The sequence below is a fragment of the Aegilops tauschii genome, chromosome 6 (assembly GCF_002575655.3).
Source record: "Aegilops tauschii subsp. strangulata cultivar AL8/78 chromosome 6, Aet v6.0, whole genome shotgun sequence".
NCBI classification, from domain to species: domain Eukaryota; kingdom Viridiplantae; phylum Streptophyta; class Magnoliopsida; order Poales; family Poaceae; genus Aegilops; species Aegilops tauschii.
Window position 1 is genome coordinate 164,528,505 of NC_053040.3, and position 9,219 is coordinate 164,537,723.

The 9,219-nt window shown below is 43.3% G+C and overlaps 1 protein-coding gene across 2 annotated transcripts; it reads left to right on the top strand.

The window, feature by feature from the left end:
• LOC109754600 (uncharacterized) lies at positions 1-6,956 on the top strand. 2 transcript variants are annotated; one of them, XM_040392290.3, is made up of 15 exons: positions 1-356; positions 2,216-2,320; positions 2,409-2,480; positions 2,563-2,634; positions 2,714-2,947; positions 3,376-3,486; positions 3,568-3,681; positions 3,767-3,868; positions 4,320-4,388; positions 4,535-4,641; positions 5,026-5,109; positions 5,190-5,280; positions 5,489-5,608; positions 5,753-5,937; positions 6,223-6,956. In XM_040392290.3, exons 1-15 carry the CDS (start codon positions 249-251, stop codon positions 6,539-6,541), a joined length of 1,893 nt encoding a protein of 630 aa, XP_040248224.1. In that variant the 5' UTR covers positions 1-248; the 3' UTR covers positions 6,542-6,956. The 2 variants fall into 2 exon arrangements, with proteins under 2 accessions (XP_040248224.1, XP_045085753.1); XM_045229818.2 differs by lacking the exon at positions 1-356 and adding an exon at positions 1,221-1,391.
• Positions 6,957-9,219: the final 2,263 nt, after the last annotated feature.

Sequence of the window (9,219 nt, forward strand, 5' to 3'; positions counted from 1 at the left end):
TTATCCGCGACCCGGCCCAGTAAGAAATCAGCACGCGGGTTCTGTGACCTCTATCGACTCGCCGCCGCCTACACGCCGCCGTCCGTCCCCCGTGTCGGCGAACCGGCGAGGACTCCGCGCCCCTTTCACTCCCCGAGCTTGCCGCACCGCTCGCTCGCCTCCGCGCTTACTGGGCCCTGGAGTTTCTATGTTCCACTAGGGATCCCAGGCGTGATATCTCTCCCAGGGAGGCGTCAGGGGCGAAGGCCATGGGGGCGGAGCTGCGGCGCGACGACATGGCGGAGGCGGCGGTGAAGCCCATCCGCGACTCCGTGGCGTTCCGGTTCGTCGAGCACGTGCTCCAGTCCGTGCGGATGGTATGTACCCTGCACTCATGCAGCTCCAGCCCGCCTCTCTGCATTTTTGGTATTGAGTGAAGACCGGGGAGGCCGAGGAGCAGGGGGAACGCCCCTTTTGTTGCCGGCTCGTCGGCCTCGAACGTTAGCGTTTTACAGCCGGGATTGCGTTCGCTGGTAAAAATAGACTCTCAAGCTTCCACTGGCACTTTTTTTCTTTGTTCGTTGGTTTGATTTTAGAGAATTCGAGTTTGGAGAAATTCCTAGTGCATATCCCCCATTTGAGTGTGGGTTGCAATCGCGGAGCCGGAATAGCTTACTACAGCACTTCATAATTCAATCAAGAGTGTGCACATTGAAAAGCCTGTTAAATCGGTAATCCTACTGGAAAACCTCTCAGGCAACCAATGGTTCAGCACTTCAGCTATGGTTCTATATTAAAGAACCGATTTGCTAATTCTCGTCTAGATGAGAAATAACAAAGTATCATCTAACCCTTATGCTATCTGATTAATCAAATAAAAAAAGAAAAGAAAAAAATCCGCACAAAACTTCGCTTAAAATCAAATGGAGCAAGAGATTAAGAGTTATATGTGACTTAATTAATTCTCATCTAGATCAGAGTTAGCCACTCCCATTAAAGAATGCCTTGAAACAGATATAAGACACGATTTAAAAAATTCGAAGAGGTGAGACTTAGCTAATAGTAATATTAACTTTAGCATAATAATCAAATGTGAGAACACTTTGAATATGAACAATGTTCAGTTCGTTCGAATGCTTAATGTTCAATTTGATGGTGACTGACCTTTTAAAATTTAGTTCAAATTGCTGTTGTTACTCTGTGGAAGTCAGAAACAAGTAAATTTGTAATTTGATATACAGCTCGCATCTTCTTCCCTGGGACTGCTCGGGCAAAGGCAGGGCATGTAATGATCATAAAGGCATCCTTCCTATGAGGAGAAGACGTGGGGTTCTGGGGCCTTATGGAGTTCTGGACCCCTTGATATACCGTGCTCACTTCTGTTGCCTATTGAAGTTAATTTGGGGAGCCAGGTGCTTGCATCCACCCCCTAAACATTGAGGGCATCTGTTGTGTAATATTGAAATGAACATCATTTATAAATAATGCATCTCTTTAGAATAATATTGACACATCTAGTAATGGGTTCAAGTTCGAAAGTCAAGGCTGTTATTGACGGTGAGGGAGACTGCCAGATGGGTGTGCAGTGTGAGAGTTAGGGAAATTGGAAGGTGATTATTTTCCTACGGATGCAATTTTTCAATGCCATTGTGGGTTAGGCGGCAAGGTGCATGTTATTTCTTCTATTCATACCTGAAAATCACTTAGGAGCTTCCAGACGTTCCATGTTTCTGCTGGCAAACAAATAGATTCATTCGGCGTCAGACATTACCTTTTCTAGGTTTTTAGAGAGTACTTCCTCTGTAAACTAATATAAGACCTAGTGATCTAAACGGTCTTATATTAGTTTACAGAGGAAGTACTTGTTATTGCTGTAGATATGCATTTTATGGAGGACTGCCATAAGTCCATAACCGACTCGCTAGATAGAATTATACACATGCTTATCGAGTATCTCTTCAAGCCGATTTATTGCTGTATATATGCATTCTACCAAGAGTGACTGTCATACCATACCCGCTAGAGATGCAACCTAAAGTACTGTTGTCTGTGGGCAATTTATGTTGTGTGAAAATCCGTTCCTGTTTTGACTAAGCTTATCGAGTAATTTACTCTTCAGCTTGATCCCATACCAAGAGGAGTCCATGGCGGGCATGGTTTTTCTTGGGTGGCATCAATCAAAATATATATTTCAAGAATGCCTTTTGAACCATTGACACCCTTGTCTTTGATTTAGGATCCACTTCTAGTTGACCCATATGACATGGATCAATATAATAAGATGGTAAGCACTCTAGACACTAGCAAGAAAAAGACTCCAGATGAAGAGGCTTTGTATGTGGTAAGACATTGATCCTGTTTTCATCTATCTACCATTTTTGTATTTAACATCGCTTCTAATAAAATGCACATATTGCCTATTTTTGCAGACGACTTTGAAGGCATTGTCAGAAGCAGTATCCAAAATAGACATCACATACCATCATTTGCTTTTGAACAATGTAATGTCATATTGAGTACTACTCTTGCATCTCCATTTGGTTTGTCGAGTTACTTGAATCTCACTAAAAACATGCGTTTCAGATATTTACCATCCGCATCTGGTACTTGCAAAGAGATACATTGGATGCTTTCTTAGACCTAATAACCAGATTGGTATTCTTCTAATTGCACTTACATTATTTCCTGCATAATTCTTATGGGTGTCTGACTAATTGATTATTTGTCCATCCAGGCTGCAGTGGCAGATCAGTATCTCAGAGAATGTTTGCAGATGCTTGTGAACAACTTTACACCGCCTCTTGTTCAACGCAATGAGCTGCCCAGATGGGCGGTTTCAAGGAAGAAGGACATTTTTTTTCATCTGTGCGAGAGTTTGAAAACGATCTCCGATACTGTACCCTTAGCACCAAGGATATTAAGGGATATAATAGATCGGAGTATGCCGAAGTTATTTGATAACAAAGCTGTACGTGTGGGCACTATTGTATTATCTGCTTTCGTAGTAATTGTGTTCTATTTTACTGTCTCGCATTTCCTTGTTTGTGTGAAATCCTAGGCCAACAATACATAAATGCTGAAAAGGGATCTTGGTTGCTCCAGTTCATCTTCCAATTAGCGTTAAATCTGCAGATCCTAGACGCCTACATCTTCGATAATTGCAGATATTTCTAATACCAACACCGACTTGTTATTGTTTAGCTTCTGTATGTTTATGTGAAGGTCTTTTCTGTCTTATAAGCTTCTTCTATATCAAGTGATAGTTTGCATCGGGCTACCTTGCATCAGCTTTGTGTTGACAATATATGATTCCTACTTGTGTCACTTATACATGGAAAAATCAACCACCAACTTTGTTCATTATTTCATAGAGTATTGTTTCTTATGTCTTTGCAGAAGATGGTCTCGTTTGTCGAATGCATGTTGGGGCTAGATACTGACAGAATGGGGGACCTTATTGGGGCTACATTGCTGGCGAAAGTTGTGGATCTACTTACGGAGTTGGATGTATGCTCCTTTTTTGTGCCGCCACTGTTTTTTCTATCCTGCAACTAATTCTGGACATTTTTTGATTGGTGAATTTTGCAGGTTAATATAACCTGGGAAGATATTATTCAAGGGGAGCATAACAAAGGTATATTTGAAATGGAGCTTGAAGATTTGAATGAGGATGAGGATGGCCTTGGACAAGCGGGAACAAAGGTTCATGCATTGTACTTAAAAATTATGCCTATCTAATCGTGTAGCATAGCAAAGTTGCTGACTCAGTATTCATTTTGCCGGCTAGGTCCTTTTTGGAGGAAATGCATGTGCCGAAAAGCTTGACAGCTTAATGGTTGTTGTATGCGAGCACCTTAAGTCATGTGCGGAGCGTGGGTACCTAGATAAGGTGAGTATGTACCATGCAGTATATCCTGCTCTTTGGAAAGAAAAAAATTGCCCTCATATTGTAGTACCCCTAACTTAATTCTCCTACTCCTTCCAGTTCACGAGTAAGTAATAATTTGAACATCTTCGGTCAAACTTTTAAAGCTTTGAACCATGTTCACCTTGGTATTTTCGCTTTGAGACTGCCAATATTTAGACTGGTTAGTTAAAAACCATATGTATATTTGTGTCGAGAAGTATCTCTAGATTGTTATAGTTCTCTTGGGTTTTATGCATGCACTCTATTACAAATTAGTTGTCAAAGTTAAAATCTTGAAGATCGTGTCAATGTAGAAAACGCCATCCTTTTTGTGAACTTCATGGAGTAGTGTAAACAAGGAAATATAACTGTTGAAGCTGAATTGGTATTTTTTTAATCTGTCATTTCTCACATTCTGGTTTGAACTGGTCAGGAATTTGACATTCTGAAGGCTATATTTCGAGCATCTGTGCTGAGGGTGCACAGATCAAAATTTTGCCAGGTCAGGATTCTCTGTTATTTGGTGTATGTGTAAGCTAGATTCACTAGGATTTCAAGCTTGTATTGAGTTTTATTCACCTTCATGTTTTCTCACTTTGCTTTTCATTTCACCTTCTTATATTTCACCGTATTGTTCTAACTTTGCAGTTTATCATGTTCTATGCCTGCTCACTGGATCCTAAAATCTGTGGTCTTGAATTTGCTTTTTTTCTTACCGAAATTTTTTTGAACAAGGAAGAGGATCCAATTTCAAGGTATGTCTTGGCATGTGAGGAATACATTGTACAATCACAGCTTGCTTTATATGCCGTGGCGATTCATCAATTCTTTGCTTTGTTGCCACACTTTGCTTTAGTCATGTTTGGCAACTTTGATAATCTTGTGGCTGGTGTTTGCATTGTGACAATAGTTGTGTCGAGCCATGCTTTCTTGGGTCTTTCAGCCATCTGTCATAGACATGTCTCTCTGCCAAGTTGCCACAATTGTAGCAAGAAATGTTTACACAGACAATTCATACATACACCCGTCATATTTTCTCTGGCTGCAGTCAGTAGTATATTCTATTATGATCCCCATTTATAGCATAAGCTTGTACAGGTTGAAGAAATGCTAATTACCACTCATGCTTTGAAATACAGGATGTCTGCAGTTTCGTATGTTGGAAGCTATCTGTCTCGGGCCAGGTTTATTTCCGCTGATACGGTTCTTGCTATACTCAAAAAGTGTGTAAAGAAATTCTTCTCGTTGTGATTTGCCTGATGTTCTTCTCAGATCTAAAATCATCTTTATTTGCTTTACCCAGAATAGTGGATTGGTGCGATGAATATTGTGTCCTTCAGAACAGAGGGACCACAGCTAATCCGAATCATCAAATATTTTACGGGGCCTGTCAGGTTAGTTATTCCACCATATTCCATTTACGACATAAAGGTTTTTTTTTGTGAGGGTGTGGGGGTGGGGGTGGGGGGGGGGGGGGGTGGGATGTCTGGGCACTGGACCGAATTCATTTGTTAAATTGTGGGGTATGTACATTTAGTGTTGGTTCCATTTTTGGCATCACATTCTCTGTAAGCACTTATTTTCATGTTTGTAAATCTGCAGGCTGTGATGTATGTCCTTTGCTTTCGCTTGAGATCTATTATGGATTATCCCAATCTTAAAGCACAGCTTTTTCAATTGTCTTTTGGATTTATCTTGAACCACCGTCTGGAACCTCTAAAGGTCTGTATGACATGCACTCTCTGCCACCTTTGATAATATGCTCCCTTCACATATCTACATGAGTGGCGCATTTTGATGTTTGGCATCATTAACTGGGAAATACCATGCTATGTTGGCGGTTCACATTTTCTTCTGTTATCCTAGGTGTGCTTGCCTTCAATAGTAAACGAGTTCCTGAGACAGGCCAAGGATGCCGGATTGTTCGCTGCATCCATGTATTCAGCAGCTGAAGATGCAATCGAATCTGATTTGTCCAGGGCTTTTGGAGGAATCAACAGACTTGACACCTTCTTCCCATTTGATCCTTACCTGCTAAAAGAATCGGACAGGTTTGCACCACCTGACATTATTACTTTTGAAATGTATTACAGCGGCATTGAACCACTGCTCTTTGCATTGTTTGTGCCATGTGGATTATACAATGTCTAGTAAGCCCTGTTGCTGCTGTTGTTGGACTTTTCTTAGGTTTCAGAACTATTACTTTGACAAAAGCTGTTTGGGATTTCAGTTTATTTTTTTTCTTGAAAGTGGATTTCAGTTTCTGTTATCTGTATCTGGAGAAGAGCTGCTAGTTGTCCTCGTCATATTAATTTTTGCTCCGCTTGTGCCTGCAGATATATCCGTCCAAATTTCGAGTTCTGGTCCATGGTCAAGACGACATACAGCAATGACAAGGACGATGACGACGATGAGCTGCTGGACCTTGATGCCCCTGAAATGAACGTGGGCAGCTTGGACGATCATGTCGAGATAGATATCAACAGCGACGACGACGAGCTGGAGTACTCGATGAACAAGATGTCTATAACCCCGCACCACTCCTTCTACCACGGGATGGCCGCGGACGGTGGTGATGCTGGCCTCAGCATGCCCGCGAGGATCAGACCTTCAGCGAGCCCCCCGTCACGATGGGCCATGTCAGGATCACCGTAGGTTGAAGAGACAGCTGAGCCGACTGTACAACAAGGGTCCTTTGGTAGTTTGTGGAGTAATGTCAAACGGCCCATTCACTCGGGTGGTGATGCTGGCCTCAGCATGCCCGCGAGGATCAGACCTTCAGCGAGCCCCCCGTCACGATGGGCCATGTCAGGATCACCGTAGGTTGAAGAGACAGCTGAGCCGACTGTACAACAAGGGTCCTTTGGTAGTTTGTGGAGTAATGTCAAACGGCCCATTCACTCGGGTGTGTTAAAGCCCAACCAGGTACGAACTTTTGGGGTTGAAAGTGTTAAGTGCAGATGTTGTTAGAAGACGGCAGTTGTTGAGTGGCTGTGAGATTATACTCCCTCCGTTCCCAAATACTAATTCTTTCTAGAGATTTCAACAAATGACTACGTACGAAGCAAAATGAGTGAATCTGCACTCTAAAGTATGTCCACATATATCCATATGTTATAGTCTATTTGAAATGTCTAAAAAGACTAATATTTAGGAACGGAGGGAGTATATGCTAGGATGTATGTACATCTCCGAGATATACGCGTGAGACGACCTGATGTGGAATGGTACGTCATACTGGCGACAGCAGTGCAGTAAGCCCTGTTGCGTATCTCGTAGATCTCATAGATGGAAGAGTGTAACATGTCGTCCACAGCCGGTTCCTGCAAGCTGTAGACGGAAGAGAAGCCCCGAAATCTTCCGTCCTCCACGCCGCCAGCATCGATCAACATTTTTTGCTACTGATTGCAAGTGGCAATGATAAGCTGCCTGCCTGCCTGGTTAGCGCCACTGCTTTGCGGTCGTGTTGAGCAGTCTCCCCTTGCACATCCGTATCTTTTTTCCTTCGAGTCAGTGGTGGGCACCCCAAAAGAATGTTGTTTGTCTATACACATCTCATCGTAGCTAGCTAGCTAGCTTTGCCCACGATGCGAAGCGTACGTCGTCGACTTCAGGTCAATGTCTAGCAAGAACACCTCCCGGCCCGTCCCAGCCCGGCGCGGCGGATATACAGCAACTACTAATTTATCTAGCAACAAATGACTCTCTAACTAGGACAACCTACAAGCGAGAGCACCCTCTCAGCCAATATTAGAGAACATCGACGTCCTAGTTAGAGAGTGCTCTACTCTTCTTCGTCGGAGCTCGTGACATCGACGTCGCCGGTCGAGGTGAGGTCCACGATAGGATATACCCCTCGTTGTCGGAGCCCGACACCTCCGCGACTTTGGTTGCGGTGCCAGGGGGTGCCGGTCACCCGTAACAGCTCCGCGGCGGTGTGTGACCCGTCTCCACGGTCTCGGCTGCGAGGACTGCAGCTGCTTCCCACACCCTCTACCTAGCATGGCGGGCAAGTCGCACCATAACACCAGACGGCCTAGGACCATGCATGCCACCGTTTACCTCCGACTCGGACCCCAACGTCGCGGGGAAGATGTACCATGGACGATGTTGTCATCACACATAGTTTGTCGCTACCGTGTGCGCTTGGGGGCTTAATAGCACCGATCTGCACCAGTACAAGCGTCATCATACAATCCAACAATTAAATTTAAACTAAACCAATACTCAAAGAAGTATGCTAACATGCCGTTGAATATCAATCAGTTAGTTACATGTCTGGACCAATGTATTTTTTTTAGGAAAGGAGGAGGATCCCCGGCCTCTGCATCTGAACGTTGCATGCAGCCACCCTAGTCCACGTGTATGGACCAATGTATATGGACAGGAAGAAGCTACGTACGTGACTAATTGTGTCATGCGTTACACATGAAGAATGGGAAGTGTCAACGGGGTATCATGCATGCTTTCATGCTCGGCCACAGGATTGGGAATAATTAAGTAAGTGAACTCCCCTCTAGAAGATCACATAATTTTTAAAGCAATATATTAACCTGCAGATGCCATCTTTAAAGGATCATCGCAGGTAGATGCTTACTCGGGGAGTATGTATTCCAGGCAGGCAGGTGACTTGGCCGCAGCTAGTCCATGTCCTTTCAAGATGCCAAGGTTGTTTCTTCTAGAAGCTGACCCCCAACTTGGTGCACGGCCTCTAAGGATGATCAGGGCAACTGGCGTCACCCTGTTATGGATCTTTTTTATTAAGGGTTAGTGGAGGCATAAGAATGGTGTTTCATTTCTAGAATAAAAAGTGGACGTAAGTGTGATTGATAAGGTGGCGTGCTTCTGTTTGGTAGTTGTTCAGTGGTAAATAAGCAAATTATAATTAAGTAACATCACCTGAGACATCGGCGCTTACTTGTCCATCCTCTCTTTGTTTATTTTGTTTTATTATATATTGGCACGAAAATGGTTGTATATTACCAACTGTAGAGCAGGTGTGGCATGTGAGTATACGTTTTACTGTGGTAATAGGATTTTGAACAACCTTCTGCATGGCAGGTCCTACGTGGACTGCCTAGGGTTTTACCTTTTCTTTCTTGTAAGCCAATTTGTTAGCATCAATGCTTGATATTGTTCAGTATTATTTCCCACAATAAGAATACATGGCTATGTGCATCAATCAATGAAGAGGTCAGGGCTATCCTTGTTTTTTTGGGAAAGGGGGGGGGGGGGGGGGGATGTTTTGGGAAGGAGTAGTTTTAAAATTCTTTCATCATGTTTTCAAAGATCACTTCTCACAATATTGCATAATCAAAGATGTAACTTTTTTT

Excerpts from the sequence above, each read along its gene's own strand:
- LOC109754600 (XM_040392290.3), top strand. The coding sequence starts at position 249 with ATGGGGGCGGAGCTGCGGCGCGACGACATGGCGGAGGCGGCGGTGAAG. Across the intron at positions 4,642-5,025 it reads GAAGAGGATCCAATTTCAAG|GATGTCTGCAGTTTCGTATG; the intron begins GTATGTCTTGGC and ends TTTGAAATACAG. Across the intron at positions 5,609-5,752 it reads ACCGTCTGGAACCTCTAAAG|GTGTGCTTGCCTTCAATAGT; the intron begins GTCTGTATGACA and ends CTGTTATCCTAG.